General features: G+C 43.1%; 1 protein-coding gene across 1 annotated transcript; it reads left to right on the forward strand.

Annotated features, from left to right (window-relative positions):
* Nucleotides 1–1756: 1756 nt before the first annotated feature.
* On the forward strand, nt 1757–20358 carry ANXA5 (annexin A5). The gene is made up of 13 exons (XM_050320584.1): nt 1757–1860; nt 1964–2005; nt 8529–8613; nt 9631–9725; nt 10087–10200; nt 11962–12052; nt 12999–13078; nt 13486–13542; nt 15501–15594; nt 15910–16005; nt 16493–16551; nt 18625–18747; nt 19832–20358. The coding sequence occupies exons 2-13, from the start codon at nt 1997–1999 to the stop codon at nt 19892–19894; spliced, it is 966 nt and encodes a 321-aa protein (XP_050176541.1). The 5' UTR covers nt 1757–1860; nt 1964–1996; the 3' UTR covers nt 19895–20358.
* The last annotated feature ends 342 nt before the right edge of the window (nt 20359–20700 follow it).

Below are 20700 nucleotides of genomic sequence, written 5' to 3' on the forward strand. Positions count from 1 at the left end.
GCCTTCCTGAGGCAGTACAGTTGCATTCCACGTGGTCACATCCTAGCTGCTAAATAATGTTAGACAAATAGACACCTTTTTCCAAATTATGCACCGGTTTGTTTCATTTGTGCAGTTTAATGAATACATTTGTATCAGGAAAAGTAACATTCTAATCTTTGTGTATGGTACTTACTATAGTAGATATTCTATTAACCTATTTCCAAGTGGCAATGACTACAGCTTTATTAGTTTCTAGAGTCTTATTAATTGTTCATGTGATACCGACACAGCTTTTTTTAAATTTCCACATTACCCAATAACTTTTCCTTATCTGGCATCTGAGTCACTGAGGAGGTTTGGCTTCCTCTGGCTGTGCTCACACCTGTGCCATTTGGCACTGGAGGCCCTGTTATCACCGTTTTTATGTGCCTCATTCTGATTGACAGCATTTTGGAGTGTGCTAAGCAGGGCAGAGTTAGATCCCACTGCATTTCCTTGTGTGTGCACTTTCTAGATGGTGAAGCTTGGAATATGATCCAGTGTGGTCTGCGTCTGCTCTGGATATAATGTGTAAAGGAAAAAAAGACTTAATTTTGCAGAAAGAGGTGGGTGTGTCTGAGCAAGATTGTGCTTAAACTAAAAGCAACCCTTTTCAATGTCAACTACTCTTTTTTAAAACCACTGCGTAATCTGTAATGTTTTCTCTAATATTGCTGTTCTACAGTAATTCCATAGGTGCATTTCCACATGCATGTTATGAGCAGCTCACTATTCCCTTCATGCACCTTCCAGCATGTGTGGAATGCTACCTCAATAGATTAGATTCATAATCAGACTTAAATAAATAAATCGGGACATTTTAGCAAACCATTTGATCCTTGCTCCTGCAGAGGAAGCCAGCTGGGTGGATCCTGTGTTTTTGCTGAACTGAATGTGCACTTCTGGTACAACAAGGAATGCTGGACAAAATATTTAAATTTATACCACATTCTGCATTGCTGTTGATGTTTTCTGAGGTAAACACAACTCACTGTAAGACAGAAGTGACTGTTACACGTTAAAACGCTCACACAGTAGGATTATGTTCGTGTTTTATTTTGGCACAGACAGTAAATTCCATTTGCATTGCAGTTACTTTTCCTTCTTTCATCTGACATGCAGCTGGATGGTGCTTGTGTGGCTGAGGGAGCAGGTCTGCAGCTTTAGATGAATCAGCTCATTGACTGGCCATGCAGACTGATCCTGCTTGCTCTCCCAAACTGGATATTTTCTCTATACCAGGGTCAGTGAAATGATCCTGCTGGAAGACATTAAGTAAACATTGTCATCACCCCAAACTCTCACCATACTGATGGTCTGGAGCTACAGCCCTTACGCTCTGTTCCAGCGCTGTGCTTGTTTTGCTAACCTGGCTTACTTGGAGGCTAACCCAGGTCAGCTAATGAAATGCCTGCTTTTTTTACTAAACGTCTTCTTTTCAGAGTTGTCCTTTAGTGCTGGGTTATGATCCCCTTCAGATTAACGGGAACTCATTTCTATATCCGTTTCATCAGGAGGGGCCTCGAGCACCTGCTAGAGCCCATCTATCCACAGTGTAATTTTTCTATTAAAAGGTTTATGGCGACTAAGAAACACAGCAGTAATTACACACCCGCCCATGGCATAGCAGGGATGGAGGAGCAAGCCCCGGGGCTGTGCAGGGTGCCGCTGCCCGGCCTCCAGGCGGTCCCGGGGAGGCGGCCGTGCCTCGGCTCCCGCCCCGGGTGGGGCCTGGCCCGGCCCCCGGGTGAGGCAAGAGCCGTGCTGGAGCGGGTCCTGCTCCCTCCTCCTTCACTCGGTGCTCCCGCTGGCTCGGAGCGGCTCAAGGAGCGGTAGGAGGTGAGGGGCACCGGCGGGGGAGGCGAGGCGGGCGGGCGCTCACTGCCCCTCGCTGTCCCTCCCTATCGCTCCCTGTCGCTCACTATCGCATCTCTCTTTGCAGACTCGGATCGGCCCCACCCGGAGGATCCCAGAGATGGCGAAGGTGAGGAGGGCGGTAGCCCCGGGCTAACGCGGCCCCTGCCCGGCCGCTCCCGGGACATCCTTGTCTTATCCGTCTCCTTTTACTCCTCACGGATTGATTTTCGGGCTCCCTTGAACCACTCCATCCCGAGCTGGGCAGACGCGGGCGGGCGGGGGCCAGGGATCATGTGAGGCGCGCGTCAGACACATTTTTTTTTTTTTCCGCCAGTTTCCACTAATTTGGCCAAGTTTTCGGTACCCTGTGTTTATAGCGCGCCTGGGTGGAGGCTCCTTCCACTAAAAGAGGAAGGAGAAAAAAATACTGCCGTGGCAGTGCCTAGCGGAGGCTTGGGGCTCGGTATTCCAGTCCCCAGTTTTCCCATACCTAACATTAATTTTTCTGGAAGCCTTGGAGTTCTCGTGCAGTTCTTCGTTTGATATTTTTTCGATCTGCAGCACTTTCCTTCCTGTGGTTTGAGGCTGGATGAAGGCATGGAAAATGAGGCGGACTTGCGTTTGTTTCTGTAGTTGCATCAAATGCATGCGCTCTGAAAAGTAAAACAGGAGTTTAATGGCTTATTTGCGGGTTTAGGAGGGCTATAGGAAGTGAAAGCAATCAAAGTGTATGAGTGCTTTCACAAAGGTCAGGGTAATTGCACTTAATGAGTGGAGCGATTAGTGGTGTTTTAACGCCCCCATGAATGTTTACTCATACTCTGGATATAGTTTTGGAGAGAGAAAGAAGGGATTTTTGTTTCTATAAACATCAGTCCTGGTTTGTAGGATGCATCTTAGGAGAACAGAGACCCCTACCCATGCCAGGGCAGGAAACCTGAACAGATGAATATACTTGAACAATAAGCCTTTTATTACAGAATATGTAGCATTGCTTATAGGCTTGAAGGTAACTTCTTTTTAGTAAAAGCATGAAAATTATAATACTCTTGTCTGTTCCACAGAGACTCCAACTTTAACTCTGAATCTTTTTAAAAGGAATATTTCATTCTTCAATAGTGCAAACCAGTTAGTCTTGTCTTCACGTTGTAGAATTTTCTACTGCCTGCGGTGACACCTGAGGCTGGGTTTTTAACTGTGATGGATGGTGGTAGGTTAAAGTCATTTTGTTTTGTACTAGGTGGGCCTTGTTCTCCAATTTCCACGTTCAGGGATGTTTTCCACTTCAGTAGTATTCTTGGCCCTTGCAGTTAGGCAGCCATGAAAGGCTGGGAGTGTTTAAGCTTTTAGCCTGTAATTCGTTTTATGAAAATAAAAACCAAAGTTGAAGAGGAAACTCTACTCCTCCTGGCAGGTATCTTTCTAAGTTTTGTTGCATCATGAAATAGTGGCAAGAATGTAAATGCCCATTAATCATGAACTGTTGAGTGTCAATTGACAGAAGCCCTTTATGTGCACAACTAAAGGTTCAGAGTTCACAAAGGGCTGCACAGCACGGTGTAGTGAAGCCCAATTTAGTCCAGATACATCACTGAAGAATAAAATCTTTGAAAAAGGTGAGTTATATTTGGAATCTTGGTCTTGCTCAGTTCTGGGAAGATTTTATTTTTTTTTAGCCCAAAGACCTGAGGAACTTCTTGTGTTCCATGTCTAGAACAAAAAGGGTCATTCATTTTGTAGGAAAACTACAGCGTGCTGTGCTGTGCTGTGCTGCACAGACTGGTCTCTCCACGGCTATGTTTATCTGCTTTTTTGAAGGAACACTGTCCTAACAAGCTGCCTTTTCTCTCACCTCTGTATGTGCAGTGCTCTGTTACTGTATAGATGAGTATGGTACCATCTCTTACTGCTCAGTGACCAAGCTGGGAAATCTACCCTGTGTTTGCTAGTTCAGAAATCTGGAAAAAGAGAAACAAGCATATTCTCTGCTTGCATCCTGGGGGCTGATCTGTTTTGGTCTGCTACTCCCATTTTTTTTTTTCTTGACTGTGAACTTGGGAGTATTTTGTGTATCCATTTGTGACCTGCCAGGAAAGGATCCCTTACTGCTGGTGAAGGTGTGGCCGCTCTGTGCTATATCTAGAGTTCCTGTTCTGCCAATGTGCACGTGTGGCTGGGAGCACAGGAACAGTGTTGCCAGCTCCAGTGGTGCTTCAGGGGATTGTCTCACATTCCAAAGTACAAACCCTTTTTCAGCATCTGGGCCCTAAGCAGCTCTCTGGCTCTGGTGAGGTTGTTTGTGAGGACAGGTTCTTTGAGTGGATTTGCAAATGTCCCTTCATTGGTTCCTACCTTGCTGCTGCTGCTCACTGTTCTCCCTCTTCCACCCCCTCTCTTCCTTTTTTGTTTTTGACTTCCCTCCTCCCTGTCTGTGGTATCTCCATGGTGTACTGACTCAGAGTTCAACACAGATGTTGTGTAATTACATTTTTTTCTCAGGAGTTTAAATTTAGTGGGGCAGATGTGAGTGTAGTCTGCTGACCAGAGCTTACTCCTCGTTTCAGTGGACAATCTGAAGCATTGCTGAACTTAAAGAGGTGTTTTGTAGAGATGTCTTTAGACCTGTGCATTTGCATCCACTCACAATGTAACTTGCATTGTACTGCCCTCAACATTTTGGTGAGAATATAATGAAATAATGGCATATTTCTTGTGTGATGTGAGTTTTAAAGCACAAATTGAACTGGGATCTCTGTGTGGTCTCCAATGGCCACAAAGGCTTTCAGCTCAGCAGTGAACACTGTGTTGTGTTTATCTGCAAGGTGGCTGTTCTTGTGCAAGAGATCTTGGGACAAGCTTCCATTTATTCTAGCATGTGACCTTGTGGGCTCTTCTGTCTGCTGGAAATAGCACACCTTCTCTCTTTGTCAACATGTGTGCTGGTAAATATTCTCCCTTTCCATTCTTGCTACTCCACAGTTTTCCTGTGCTATCTTGTAAACAGATGGCTGCTTTAAGAAAACCCCACAACTCTTCTAACACGTTCTCTGCACTAAACACTGGGCTTTGCAGCAGCAAAATTTTGAGATGCTGCTTTTGTTGGTGCAGAGCAGCCTTGTGAAAGGAGGCAACTCTTTATCTGGGGGAAATCTGACTGATAAGAACTTGCTGTGATACATACAGGGCAAGGATAGAGGAAGAACTCTGAATCAGTTCAAGTATGGCCTTTTGTTTGCTGCTGTGAATGCTTTGTATTGAACAGTGGCTAAATGTGGAATCTTGTGGGTGGGAAATATTTTGTGTGCTTGGTGAGAAAAATTAAAAGGAGCCTCGTTAAGTGGCTATTGTTGATCTTGCAGATAATGCTGTTGCCAGGATATTGTGGCCATATCAAACTGTCTCCTGGGAGAAGTTCATCTAGCTCTGAGCTCCTTAGAAACAGCTCACCTGATGATGTATCTTCTGCAAACTTTTGCTAGAATAGCATTAAAAAAAATACTAGAGAAAGTGCATATCCTCATTTGGAGGGGCATGAATTCTAAAGCAAGGTCATCTCTTGCTTTGAAGTCTTTTTTTTTTCTTTTCTTTTTTTTTTTTTTTCCTCTACCTTTGCTCCTCATGTTAATTTGATGTGTCCAGGGACTTCCTTGGTCTCATTGGGAGGTGTCTGGAGAACATGTCAGCTACTGTTTATTTCTACTGTGAAATCACAATTTGCGTTTGCACTACACATGATTCCTTAACAACAGTCAGTGTATCAGGGAACTTAGAAAGAAAAGAATGTGGGTCAGTTTGGGGTGTTACAATCTTGTGATACACTTTCTGTGGAGAACTTGTGTGTTGTGCTTCTCTTTGTATTTAACTGCCCATTGTAGGTGTTGGGATTTATTAAAGGATGGCTCCAGATTCCAAAAGGGTTTATATCAAAGACTGTGTGTGTTTTCCCGCTTCATTGGTGTGCTTTGGGTTCTACCAGGTGGGAAACTTGGTAACCAAAGGAAAAGGGACCTATGAGGCTGTAGTGTTATTGTGTATCTGTTTGCATAGGTGGCAAGGAACGTTTATAGATATACTAAAAATACAAAGCTTTTTAGAGAGGTAAATAAGTTATGAAGTTTGTAAATAAATGTTAAATAGTTGTCTTTCATCATTTTTCATATTGGGTTAGATGGCATAGCACTTCTGATGCTGCAATCCATCTGCAAGAACCAATTTGTTTCAAGGAAAGTTTACATTCTACTTAGTGTTGAAACTTTAGCTGAGTTGTCTTGATAAATGAGTGTGGCTTCTGTCAGAAACTTTTGTATGGATCTGTTATTTTGTTAGAAATGTCTGGTTCGTAGCTGCTGTTTCAGATTTACAGTGACTGCAAGGTGGCTTCAGTGGTTCAGTCAGGGATGGTGGTGTAGAACATGTCTTGCCCTCTCTTTCTCTGACCCAAACATGCCATGCTGGGGAAGGAGGAGACAGCTCTTCCCTCCTGGTACCTCCTGGTGCAAGGACTCTTGTTGTGCTGGATGGCAGAGCTGCAGCACTACTTCTGCCTTGCAAGAGAGGTGTGGCTCAGGTTCTGATGGAGGGTGATTGGGGCAGGTAGGGAGCCAAAATCAGCCCAGTGCTCTTCATCACAAGGAATGCCCGGAATGCAAATGGTGCTCAGGCACCAAGAAAGGTCTGTCAGACTTCAGCTGCACCAGAAGATTTTCAGGAGCTACTCATCAGGCTTAGTGTGTGTTGAGGCTTTCCATGCAGTGCTTTGGAAAAGAGAGTCATGAAGGATTGGGAATGGTAATGCAGAGGTAGATTTAATGTAGCATTTAGTATTCACACATATATTATCTACAACAGCCACTGAGGAATGTTGGGCCGTTGTCACAAGGCTTGGGAATTGTGAAGAGGAATTCCACTTGCTTGTAACAAGATAAGCAAAGGAAAACTTTAGGTTAAAGTTCAATGACTGCATCCTCTGCATTTTCTCTACCAAAGGAGAATCATGGTAGTTCTGTAATATTAGTTATGTTAAGGTGATATGAAACAAAACAGTGGGAAATCCACTTGTAAATAACCCCATGCTGGCTGGTGTGGTAGTAAGGGAGGAGGAGGGAGAGGCTTTTCAGTCTTTAGCTAATTTACCAAATTAAATTTGATTTATAAAACTGCATCCCAAATCCTTGAGACTTTTTTCATGGTAGCCTTTGGAATTATCTAGGAAGATGACAATCAATACAAATTGCTCTGCCTAAAATCAAAGTGCTGCCTAAAAACTTACTTGTAATGGGAAAAGCAGAATGTTTCGGTGGGATTGCTCTGAGTTAAGCTGGGTATTGGAAAGCATCTACCAAAAAGAAGCTTGTTGCTGTTAAACACCGTGATACTTTGTGTTCTGATCTGCCAAAATACATGAGAAATAAAGGTGACTCATTACTCTGCTGCAGTGGGAGGGGTGGGGAGTCTGCTGGCAGTGACACAGAGGTGGCCTGAGAGGCAGGAGTGCTTCAAGGCACTTTGTGGTTCGTGCTCCCTGCCCTGTTCTCTCTGACCTGTCTGAGTGCATTGACTGGAGAGCAGAGCATGGAGTGCCTGAAATTGCTGACTTCAGGAAGGGCTGTAGCCCAGAGGCCAAATGGCTGTGCTGCCAGCTGAGTGATCTGCTGCCAGGCTCAGGAGGTGTCTTGGCACTTCCTTTCATGCTCTTTCTAGACAGTGGAAAACTGCCCTGTCTGTACTGATCGTTACATTTGGACAGCAATGCTTGCAGATTTCCCTGCTTCAGCTGTTGGAAAAACCTTCCTGTTCCCCCAGCCCAGCTGTTTGCCTTTTTGACCATTGCTTGACTCTTTATATTTTATTACTTAACTACTATGCTATGTACATATATATGGTATATTCAAGGTTCCTGAACTATCATGTTTAAATAAAGGCAAAACTTTTCCATAAGGGTGATGAGTATCCTTTTGTGTTTAATCCAAAGAGAAAATCCCTGAGGAGCCGTGTTCCATGGAAACCGAGTGGAATTATTTTTGTGTTTGGACAAGCTGATCTCTTATCCTTATGTTTGAACTGTTATTTCTCTTTAGCTGTAAACTGATGTGGCTGAGTCACTTGTGTAAGAAGTTGCTCATGTCAAAAGCAACAGGATGAAAAATTGAAAGCCACTGCAGAGTTCAGTAGGTCTCATTTGCAAGGTGGTGGAAAAAATCAGTGTGATGCTGCTTGAGAGTTCCAGTAGTTTTTTCTTGTGGACAGGAAGTTCTTGTTTCCAAACCTGTCTTGGATCTTTGTGCAACTTTCCTAGCGTAAGTGATTTGTGCGATTAATTTTTCTAACTACTTTAGCAAATGGTAACTTCTTAGTAATTTTCCTGCATGCAGTCTCCAGTGTTGTAAATACCAATTCTGCAAACTACTGTCATGTAAATATACCCAAATTTAACTGGGGTACCACTGAGCAAAACTGTACTAGGACCTTTTGAGGGAACTGTGTTTAAATACCCACAGACTGCAATTTGGCCAGACAATTGCAAGAAAAATGCTATCAGCTCCAGACTGTGGATTCAAACTTGATCTGAGCTCATGTATGGAGAACTGCAAGATATGATATTTTATTTCATGTTTTTTCTCTCTCCCCTTGACCCCTTTTTCCCCCTCTAGTACACGAGAGGCACCGTGACAGCCTTCTCTCCTTTCGATGCCAGAGCTGATGCAGAAGCTCTTCGTAAGGCCATGAAGGGAATGGGTAAGGATAACTTTGATTTTACAAAAAGGAAAGGGCTCTTTCTCCTCCAAAAACATCCTTTCTGAACTCATTTTTCTATCTTAGTAGATGAGAGTAAGGCCTGTGTCTACATGCCATGGAATGACAACCCCAGGAGTGCACTGGTCTGGACCTGTCCTGGTTTTGACTGTGCTGCTCTCAAGGATGTTTATTTTTAGCTTAGAACAAGGGGAAAAAAGGTGGTTTGCACACTCCCCATAAAAAAAAAGGATACTCCATAGGCTTTAGAGCAGAGTTTTACAGCACAGTAGCTTGACTGTGGATTTACAGGCAACAGCTGTGGAGAATTATGGCAGTATGGTAGAAATTGCTTGGAAAATCCGCAACAGCCTCCTCAGTCTGGAAGTGTGTGAGCACATTACAGAACCTGGGAACAAAGCATACAAGCACACAGCAGGAATGCAGACTAACCACTGGTCTGTAAACTCACACTGTAGCTTTCTGACCCAAAACTCCCCTGGGAGAACAAATCCTGATTTGCTGCTTTCTTTGGAGCCACTTGTGGAAGGAAGGGAAGAAGATACATGTGATAGACCTCAGCCTCCAGGCAAATGTGAGGACTACCTTGCAAGCTGTTGTATATAGAATGGGTAATAGCTCCACACTTGTGTACTCTGAGCTGTTTGGGGTTACTGGACTGAGTTTTGCCAGGATTTGGCAGATTGCTGGTGGGCCCAAAGCCTCTGCGTGGAATACAGACTGTGACTAAACGTTATTATTAGTGCCTGGAGCACAGTCTGACACAGAGACTGATGGAGAACAAGCAACACGTAGGTCCTCCAGTCATACTTTTGCAACAGCAGGACACCCACCCTGGTGGCTCAACTTGGGTTATGGTGACATTTGTTATTTTAAATACTTCTGCTGTTTGTCAGTCAGCTGTTGCTTTCAGAGCATCTTTCATTGCCTTTCGAGTTTGTGCCACTGCTGTTTGTTTTTTAGAGCGTGTTTGTAACTCTTTGTTCTTTTTAACTTCAGGGACTGATGAGGAAACTGTGCTGAAGATCCTGACCAGCAGAAACAATGCTCAGCGCCAAGAAATTGCATCTGCCTTTAAAACCTTGTTTGGCAGGGTAGGATGAAGAAAATACCTCTGGAAATGAGCTGGTTGTGGCTTAAGATGATTACTTAAAACTCTGAGGCACATTCATCACGTGAATGTGTAACACTGTAAAACATTCCTTGAAAGCAAATCTAATTTTGCTTCTGTCTCCCCCTCTCCTCCACCCTGCAATATCCTTAAAAAAATCACAATGTGTTTTGGGTTTTCCATATACCCATGTATTCTTTTCTTCTGCTTTATTTGTTTCAACTGAGGTACCAATTAAAACAGAAATGTGTCCCTTGTGCTTTTTTGGCTGTGTCTCCAGAGTCTCTTAGCTTGCAGACGCTGGTTAGTGCTTGTTCATTACAGCACTGTTTGCTCTGCTCTAGGATCTTGTAGATGACCTGAAAAAGGAACTTACTGGCAAATTTGAAACATTGATGGTGTCTTTGATGAGACCAGCATATATTTTTGATGCTCATGCACTGAAGCATGCCATCAAGGTAAGAGGAGGGAGGGGAATTAATGTTACATGAAATGCTTGTTACTCTTTTGTTTGTTTGTTTGTTTTTTTGGGGAGGGAGGAACTTCTGGCTGCTTCTCTTTGACTGAATACCTTTAGTGCCTTTCTGTGCAGGCCAGGTAAACAAACAATTTACAATATGGACGTGTAGAAATTTAAGTGTATTTTCTTCCATGTACTTTTTCTTTTCCCCTGTCTGATATCAGCCTGTGGAATGTCAGGAATTGCTCATCCATGGATTATTCGCAGAATTAATCCAAGTAGAGGCCATTGAACTTGACTAGTGTAAGGTAGTACTTTGTTTAATGACACATCCTTGTAAACTCCAAAGATCCTTGATGCCCAGCTGGTTAATATGTAGGCTTTAGTCAACTGTGCAAGCAAGTGCTCATGAACCTGTGACCCAGCAAACAGTAGCTCAGAAAACAGAAACTTCAGTCCTGGACGTTTTCTGTAATGTCTTTGTGTGCATTGGGGGAAGGGGAGATGACACCTGACAAAGAAACCGATAAAGGCCTTGTTGATTAAAAGAAAAAAAATGTATTCCCAAGTTCCTCTTATTGATTTAGGAGTCAAAGACTGAGAGGGAAATGACAGAACAGATGGGTGTAGGAAGGAGAATAGAGATAGTGAAACAAGAGTGGTTTTGTTCTTGCCACTTGCCAAAAAAAAAGACATTAAACACAAGATGACACAATTTCAGAGAATGTGCCTGCACAGGAGAGGATGTCAATACTGACTGCAGTTCAGCAAAGGGAAATAACAGAAAAGGAGATGTGATAGAGGGACTTCTGCACAGGATAACTGTGGGCATTAACTCTGTGCTGAAGGTTGTCCCATCAATTTTCACTGCTGCTCCTTAGCTCAGAGCTGGTGTAACTGTGCCTGCCTCACCTGGTGAGTAGGCACCTTCTTGGAACAGTCTGTGCTTTGGAAATGGTTCCATGTAACCTGGCAGGTTTGCATTTTGGATAGCTTTGTGTGCAGTTACATATCTTTGCATGCAGTCAGTATTCAGTGCTTTTCTTGCAGGAAAGGTGGGAAATAATGCACTGAAGCAAAAAAATGCCCAGTATTGCATTTCAGTGTTGCTTTTGTGAAATGACTCCTTTGTAAGCAAAACAGCAATGGCTTATTCGTACAAAGTAGAGTCAGCCTTGTGGAAACAAGATATTGGCCTGGCTTCTGTAGATTTTATCCTTGTAAAAGTGAGAGTGGCTGTTTTGTCTGCTGTAATTAGAGTGCAGCACCCTAAACTATCTGGGTTAGCAATTCTGTCCTCAAGTGTGTGTTTGCAGTGGGTTTGTTTAACAGCACAGTTCACAGAAGGGTGAAGATCATTGCTGGGTGGCTCTGTGTGTGTGTACTGCCTGATGACAGATGTCTGATGACAGACAGCACAGGAACTAGAGCTGAGATGGAAACTTAACTCTCTGCACTCACTCCTCTGGATCTCACTGACTGTGGCAGCCAAGAACTGAGGCTGTGCCTGAACATGGGAGGGCCCATCTGAGTCCTGCACCAGGGAGCTTTTGCTGATTGTTGGGTTGGCTTTGGAAACAGTCAAGTCAGAATGGGAAAAAATTCTTTTCAAAACCCCCACAATATACCAGAAAGAAAAATATATTTATTTCTTTATTTGGTCCAAGTGCACGAACTGATGCTTGCTTTTGATTGCCAAAGGGAATTCTTGTTTGCCTTTTGCTGTTCCATCAACTGATTGATACTTGCACCCCTGCAGGGAGCAGGAACCAATGAGAAAGTGTTGATTGAAATTCTTGCCTCCAGAACACCCGCGGAAGTGCAGCAGATTAAACAGGTTTATCTGCAAGGTAATTTTCTGTATAAAATAAAGGGTCTCCCTTCAGTCCTCCTAGTATTATTTTAGCTCATCTTTCACAGAAGTTCTACCTGTGAACTGATGGATGTGTTCAATTAGAGGGAATTCTTTCTGCTGTGTTGCAGAACTTCATATTGAAAGAAACTAAGAGGAAAACTAAAGGAAACTAAACTGTAAACTAAAATAGGGTTTTTTTCCAGGGCTATCAGTGCAGGTTGTTTTGTGCTTTATAGTTAAAATTCTTTCAAATGCATTCCTTTCTTGTACCCATTATTTTCATCCCTTTGACTGAAAGGTGATTTTTAGTAATTGGAAACTAGAAAAGTGGGATTACATAAAAAAAACAGAAGTGATTTTTTGCCTTTTTCTCGGTGTTCTGTTCAAATGCATTTGTGCAAAAGCAGGTGCAGCCATTTGACTGCCCACAGGAGTTTGTGCTTTCACCCTCTGTTTGTGGAGTTGGTTTTTTTAAGGCCATGTTTAATTCAACATATTTCTTTTACCTTTATGCAGATTCCTGCCACACAAGAAATTCTCATGTCTTAACAAATTTTGAGCCCAAACTCAGAACCTCTGAGGGCAAAATCTATTAGTACTAGACTTGTCTGGGCTCATGGGTTTTGTACAGTTGAGACTGCCATATATTAACCTAAATTCAGATCTGTATCCTCAAGAGCTGAATCTCTGCATGTCATGTTGTACTTTAAAATATTTTGAGTAATCTGTTCCTGATACTAGGGGTGAGGTGCTCTATTTTCACCTGAGTTACAGTACTGGTAGGTTAGAGGTGAAAGCAGAATATGTCCTGGCTGTTAAAGATGTTTCTGATGGATGATTCTACTGGCTGGGAGTCAGATGAACTTTTTGCTTTGCATTGCTGTCTCCTCAAAACATTGAGGAAGCCCGTAGAGTGGTGAATGGTTATTGCTCTTTCGCAGAGTATGAGGCTAACCTGGAGGACAAGATCACAGGAGAAACATCAGGCCATTTCCAGAGGATGCTGGTGGTCCTGCTGCAGGTCAGTGTCTCGCTGTGTGTGTGACTGTCACTTCCACAGCCACGTGGCACTCTGTGCTTTCTAAGCTGGGTTCTGGATAGGCCTGGTGATAGGCAGGGTTGGAGCTCAGTCACTGCCTCTGACTTGCAGGGTCAGTCTTGAGCTCTGTTGTGAGTCATTTCCATATCACAGAACTGAAATGATGCCCACGGGGGTAGCAGATGCTGCTACGTGGAGTTTTGAAGGCAAAATGGGAAGAGAACATTTCTTTCATACAGCCTTGTGCAAGCAGAAGGGAGAAATAAGGTGATTTTGGATTAGGGGCTGACTTCTCACAGTAACTCTACAGTCTGAATAATAACAGATAAGTGTGTTTCTGACTTAACTTTCAATTTTTCAGTTTAACACCTTTTAAAAATTATCTTCAGGCAAACAGAGATCCTGATGCTGGAGTTGATGAGAGTCTTGTTGAACAGGATGCTCAGGTGGGTGAATGACTTTTGGTTTTGGGGCATTTCTACAAGTTATCTTGCAAAGCAGATATATAGCTAGAATTCCAATGTGAGAGAGAAATTAAGTTTTCTCTGTGCATTTGTTAATATGTTTTCCTGTGTTTATAAGTTCTGGGTAAAAGAAATGTCAAAATCTGAAACAATGGGATCAAAATTTTTGGCACATCTTGTTCTGCTTACTATTAAAAGAGATGCCTGAATGAAACAGTGATTAGGTCACTGGAAAGGGAGAGTTATAATTGCTGAGGTTTTGTGAGGCTGAGTTTTTCCACTGCTGGAAAACTCAGAGCCATGAACAGCTCATTCCTTAATATCTGACTTGAGCTGCTCTCTGAATTTAATCCATTGTGCATGCCTGCTCTCCAAACCTGTGCTCTGGATGAAAAGGAACACCAGCAGCTAATTGGTGTCCTTGGTGCAGTCTCTTGCTGGGTGCCAGTTGCTTTGTTAGTTGTAGTGATGGTCAATATTTCAGCCACTTGGTTACAACTCCCTTAATACACATTTCTTCTCAGTTATTTCTGGGGTGGACATTTTGCTCTAATAAATGGACTGTTGAAGTGGAAGAAAACACACAGATTGTTCAAGGTGACAAGGAGTAAAAGCAGAATATCAGATCAATAAAGCATTCCCCTGATAGCACAGCAGGATGGAGAGACAGACTGGCAAAATCTGTTTCACTGGTACAGGCCTGTCCTTCGTTACTTAAATTCAGAAAGCATTGTTCTCCTGCTATTAAAGTGAATTTCCTGTGGAAATTGCAACCTGAAAATGAATGGAGCAAGTGTTGGAATCATGAACTAGACTGCTTCATGAAAGTGTCAGTCTTGGCTTTAGCTGGGCTTAGGTGATTGAGAAAACCCATGAAGCACAGGCCTTGGGAGGCAGATTCCTTCTGGCCTCTCTAATTGAGTTGAAATGAGCATCTACATTTAGGGAGCACCACACCTAAATGTTGAAAGAGTCCTGGGTTTCTAAACGGTCTCTGTGGTTTGCTACATACATTTGACTTGAGCTGAGACCTTGAGTCGATGGACTTTACATTCCCCATCCAACAGAGCTGGAACAGGTTCAGTAATTTTATAATTCCTGTTGCCAGGTACAGATGGTCAGAATTGAGGTGCATGACTGTGCAAATATTAGACTGGTTTTGACTTTTCAATGTTTTTTCTTGAATCACGTGATATTCTGGAAAGGATTGATACATTAAAAGGCAAAATTTTTACTCAATGGTGATTTTTAATTTTTGGGAGTCTACAATTATTATTAATTCAAAACAGTTGGGGGACTTTTCTGAGAATGCCTGAAGGGGAAAGTTTAACTTTTTGAAAAAGATTTTTATGAATATCACTTCTTTAAAGTTAAACAGTTGAGGTACACTTGGGGTATTGCCCAGTGGCAAGGCAATGAATGTGCTAAAATGATTAAATGATAAAAATCTGGCTGCATATGACTAAGAATTATCAGCCCAGGAATCTGTTTCTAAATCCATCTTCCCCTCTGTGTTGGAAAACTTCCTTCTGGGCCAAGTCAGCATGGATCTGCCACTGAAGAGTCCATGTGTGACAAAGTTTTCCTAGTCTGGCTTGAAAAAGGGAAAGGAAAAAAGGGCAGAAAAAGCAGGGAATAGATTTTATCTGCTGTATTATCCCAATTTCAGAAAATTTCAGGCTTATGAAGGGGCTTTGTGCAGTCAGTTTGTGTGCCTTAAGCAGCATTACTCATGTAAAGGCTTTCACAGTCAATTTCAGATTTTTTCTTGTATTTCTAAGATGAGTTCAATGCTTGACGATTTTATTTCATTTTTTTCCCTCCAGCTATAGCTTGTTAGTAGGTTTAATGCTCCTTAGGGTGAGACAAATGGAGCTGTTCAACAGGGTGTGTGGACACGTGACAAATGCTGCTGTTCTGATTTCTTGAACTCCCAATAGGTCCTGTTTAGAGCTGGGGAGCTGAAATGGGGAACAGATGAAGAAAAGTTCATCACCATCTTGGGAACTCGCAGCATTTCCCACCTAAGGAGGGGTAGGTGATGAGGTTCCTGTGTGCCTGAAAGCCAGCTCATGTCTAAGTGCATACTTCTATTAGCTGTTAATAAAGAGACAATACCTTTGTTCCCCTGCTCCTTATCCATTCATTAGTCTGTTTGACCAGGATGTTTAGGCCATTGGAAATGAAGATGCAGGGGTGTGTTGTGTGGTAACCATCTGAGAGGAAAGTGGGGCAGAGGGAAGAATGAGTGGATGGATAATGACACCCAGATGGCATTATCCTGCCCTGGGGAGGGACAGGGAGGAATGCTGGCTGTGCACCTCACTGGGGACACTTTGTGTTTTGCAGTGTTTGACAAGTACATGACTATTTCCGGCTTCCAAATTGAAGAGACCATTGACCGGGAAACCTCTGGTGACTTGGAGAAGCTGCTCTTGGCAGTTGGTAATTGAGTATTAATGAATCTAGAACTGGCCTTCTTTGCCTATTCCCAGGCCTCTTTAAATGGCAGTTGTTACAGGAAGTGGCATGAAAACACGGTTCTTTTTGCAAGTTAATCACCTGGGGTCTCTTTTGATATCTAGAGAATGGGCCTTTTTTCCTTCTTTGTCAGGGGGGGGCTGGTGGGCAGGTGGTGAACTGCATGTGACACAGAACATTGTTTTGGGTTCCTGGCAACCCACTTAGGACAGCATTGGGGTAATTTGCAACTGGGAGTAGAATTTGACTAGGAAAGTCTCTTTTCCATTAGAAATAAATGGTATCTTCTAACTCCCAGAACCCAGAGAGCTGGAACAGAGCAGGTGACAACTGGATACTTAATTGTCCCCGCTGCAGAGAATGACCCAGTAACACACACCTTGCCTTGGCAATGGGGGGTTGTTCTGTATTGAATAACAATCAGTAATTCAATCATTTGCCCTTTTCTCAGTGAAATGCATCCGAAGTGTGCCTGCCTATTTTGCTGAGACTCTCTATTACTCCATGAAGGTATGTACATGTTTCCATCCCCTCCAGCTACACTTCCTCTCCCTTTTGCTTGTTCTTAACTTCTTTCACTGTAAGTACCAACAGGAAGCTGCATCACTAAGAATCTGCAAAAGGTTCGGGAAATGCTGATCTGAGAGAGGATACAAGCAATTCATAAGGTTTTCTTTGAGTTCTTCATAGGTTTGTCAGACTGTAAATCATTTACAGTCTCATCAGCTGTTGGTGCTGTTACACTGGAAAATGCCTGGTTCGATGCACTGGGCACTTTCAGCTGGAGAGATTACAGTGTTTTCAGGTGGTAGATCTACTGAGGAAGTGAAGATGACCAAAAACTGAATTGTAAACTGTGCAAATCAGCGCTCTTTGTTTTGGAGCTGAGTATTTACAGACTGAAGGCAGAGTTACCTTTGAAACATGTTTTAATTGCTACCCACCCCTTTTTGAGAAGGAAAAAAAAACTCCTCAGGGAAAAGGAAAGAGGCTTAAACAGCTACAAAAATTTATGCAGGGGAATCACATTAGCAACACATCTGTGTTTCTGTTGGCTTTGCCTTCTCTTAGATGGGAAGAGATAAGCAGGGAAAACTGTATTTTTAACTCCCAGTGCATAATATTAATTAAACTAAGGTTGGTAGTCTGTTGTTTTTAGGCAAGTTACCAGCTTCCCTGAAGAATTCCTCCCTTCCCCTTGCTGGAAAACCTTGAGGTATATTTGTCACCAGATGGTTGTGTTGATGACATGTCAGCATGAGAATTAGTGATAAGACACAAAATGATGGCTTAATTTTTAAAAGTTGCTATATTGCTTTTATAGATACCAATGTAAAATAAGGTTCAGGTGAAAAATACAAAATATTATACTAGTATGCTGAGCTGTATGAGAAGGATTGCTTTTTTCTTACTTCTTAATTTTTATTTTTAAAGAATGCAATTTTCCTGGAGGGTTTAGATTCTTGTACACTTTTATTATGAGGAGCCTGATGAATGTCTGCTGATGAGACCCCCAATTAATATTTTTTAAAATGAATAAATACCATTAAGCACTTCAGATAAGAAAGCTCTTCATCAGTTATTACTTTGGCAGAGGAGTTTGCACTTCTGATTTATCAGTTTGGCATGACAAAGTTCAACACTGAGCAGAGTGTGCTTTCATGATTAGGTGGGGCAGAGCTCGGCTTTTACGGGACTCTAATGTCAAATCCTTCTCAGAAACCACTGGACTCATGGCATAACTTCTGAGCAGCCCTAGGGCATTTTTAGGTGTAATCCAAGAATATTGCACCCAGTCCAAGGATTGAGTGACTCTGAAGATGACCATGGGGGCTCTGCCAGCTCCTTCCCTGAGGTGCATGAGCAGGTCAGCACGTGGACATTTGTATCGCTTCAGCTTGTGTGGAGTCTGCCTTGTATGAGCACAGGGGGCAGGATTTAGTCTGCACAGCCTGCCAGCACAGGAACTTGAAATGCTTGAGATCATCAAGATGAATAAAAGAGTGGAGCATGTTTGTGTGGTTGGAAAAGGTTTATAAAGTTTGCCTTCATGATAAACAGCTGGATAGCCCGTGGAACAAGTTGCTCTGCTGTGTGTTGCTGTACGATGTCACATGCTTTGTATTAGTCACTGGTAGGATTTCTGTGCCCCACTGCAGAACTGACTGCAGTTCTGCACTCTCAGAGTACACTGGAAGGCTGATTTATACGTGATGCTGATTGTGGTGATCAGTTCTCCTCCTGTGTAACCTGGAACTGGGTTATTTTACGTGTATCTGGGTGTTCACAGTTGAAGCCTGTGAGATGAAATGTACAATGAAAGGTCTGACCACGTGGCACTTGATAGAAGTGCAGGGATTAGAACACCCTGCAGGGTCAGTCCTCTGTTCTCCACATTGCAGTGTGAATGTCTTGTGATACCATCCCAGTATTCTCTGTTTTGGGGTTGGAATGTAATGCAGGCATGATTTGAGATGTCACTTGTTGCTTTCTTGTTGTACCCTGGTTGTTTGTATTTGTTTTGTTGTACCGTCTGTCCAGAGCCAACTCATATTTGAGTCTTCTTGAATCTCCTCTCTGTAGGGGGCTGGCACTGATGATGACACCCTCATCAGAGTCATGGTTTCCAGGAGCGAGATTGATCTGTTGGATATTAGACGGGAATTCAGGAAGAACTTTGCAAAATCCTTGTATCAAATGATTCAGGTAAAATGACTGTTGTGTTGTCAGGGAATGCAGGGGTGATTGAGGTGGCTTTGTTGTCACAGTTGATTTTCTTGGGAGGGGATGGATGTGAGCGGAGCTGGATGACACATTGAACTCAGAGTGATGTGGTTGGTCTGCACTTTTGGCAAGCACCACATGGCATTGTTTAAAGTAGGGGACACTTCCTATGGGAAGCTAAAGGTTTCCTTCCAGTGTTCTCTAGGACAGATGCCGTGGGTTTCTGAAATGCCAATTATTCATACACCCTTTTTAGCTACTGCTTCACTTCCTTTTTCTTGCCTGGGTGCCTTGCAGTCAGTGCCTCAGAGAGGGTGCTGGCTCCAGAGAAATGACACTGGGGCTGGGACTCAGAATTATCGCAGGGTTGAAGTTAAAATCTTGGGCTGCGGTATGGAACCTTTGGCACCATTTCCAAGTGGAAAGCATTTCGCTGTGGAACCAGTCTGAATCATGATCCCCTTCGAGTGATGGGAAGGAGCAGGAAGGGAAAGAGCCAGCAAGGAATCCAGAGCCAGCTGTTGCTGCACAGTTGAAGCCAAAATGCTTTTTTTTCCCTTCGATTTTTTTTCATGTTTTATTTTTAAATGCTGCTTTTTACAATTTTCTGTTACCATTCCTGACGTTATGCTCCCTTGATTAGGCTGGGTGGAGTTGCTTTTGGCACTGCCAGTCCTGCCCACGCAGCTGTCCTGTGGATTTTATATCAGAGCTTCCCACTGATTACCGGGAGCAGGGTTGGGGCCTTTCTAAGCCGTGGCAGGTGCACTTTGCTCATCAAATATGTTGCTTTTGGTGCTGCTTTGGGGCTTCTCCTTTGGGCTTCCTCCCTGAAGAGAAATGCATTTGAGTAAACACTGGGCAGCTCAGTCCCAGTAAAGCTTTTGGAGGTTTTTGTATTTCTGGAAGTCTGTCACTGTAAATGTATGAGAGGCAGAGAATTTCCTCGTGTCATTCCTGAGTAGAAAGTCATCCCTGTGGATTTCCTGTGGGTGTGCTGTGCTGGGGCCCTCCTTGGCTGGTGTGTGTGGTGGTGACTCACAGTGACTGCTCTGTGTGTTCACAGAAAGACACGTCTGGGGACTACAGGAAAGCACTGCTGCTGCTCTGCGGTGGCGAAGATGACTAATGGGCACCCCCGGGATCTCTTGTACTCCAGCTTTGCACCCCGTAGTTGGCACGTCTGCCTAAGTTTTTATACCTTAATGCTTTGTGGCTGCTTGAATTTATACTGGCATTGCACTTATTAGGAATGAGCATATTGTTATCCAAACGATCCCTTCTTCTCCCCCACATCCCAACTTACAGGAGTTTCAAGTGCCTTCGGTGATATGAGAGTCATCTTCATGGAAGATGGATGCTGAGAACCAAGTTCTTTGCAAGGGTTTTTGCTGAAATAGGAAAAAATAATGTATTGCACTAATCATTTGCAGGTTATCCTTTTGTGCACACATTTCCCCTGAATGTTAAGCTGGTTCTAACATGGCAAACAAAGCAAAGATATCATTTGTATGTAATGTCTGAATGAGTTTGCTGGACATAACACTAGCAACCATTGGAAATCTACAGGACCAATAAATTTTTCCCCTCTTATCATAGTTGTATGTGGTTTTGAATCTGTTTTCCCCTTCATATGAAATCACTGCTCCAAATTGTTGGTAAACATTTCCTACTGTTTGTCAAGTTTCTAAGGACATATATGATGTTTTGCAGCTCTCTATCTTCAGGTCTAGCCTAGGATATGGTGCTGCTGCTGTTCAGTGTAGCTGGGAAACCAAATTACTGGTGCTTGCTGGGCATTGCATTCTCATTCTGTGCTGCTTTGTCTCTCTCTTCTCCAAAGCTGGGGGAAGGAAGGGGAGCTGTTGCACAGTGCCAGAGTAGAGCAGATTGTAGGACCAGCCACAGATTTCTGGGATGGAAGCAAGTGAAGAA

This window comes from Myiozetetes cayanensis, unplaced genomic scaffold (genome assembly GCF_022539395.1).
Source record: "Myiozetetes cayanensis isolate MyiCay16 unplaced genomic scaffold, myiCay2020 scf24, whole genome shotgun sequence".
NCBI lineage: Eukaryota > Metazoa > Chordata > Aves > Passeriformes > Tyrannidae > Myiozetetes > Myiozetetes cayanensis.

Excerpts from the sequence above, each read along its gene's own strand:
- ANXA5 (XM_050320584.1), top strand. Across the intron at positions 9,726-10,086 it reads TTAAAACCTTGTTTGGCAGG|GATCTTGTAGATGACCTGAA; the intron begins GTAGGATGAAGA and ends GCTCTGCTCTAG. Across the intron at positions 18,748-19,831 it reads CCTTGTATCAAATGATTCAG|AAAGACACGTCTGGGGACTA; the intron begins GTAAAATGACTG and ends GTGTGTTCACAG.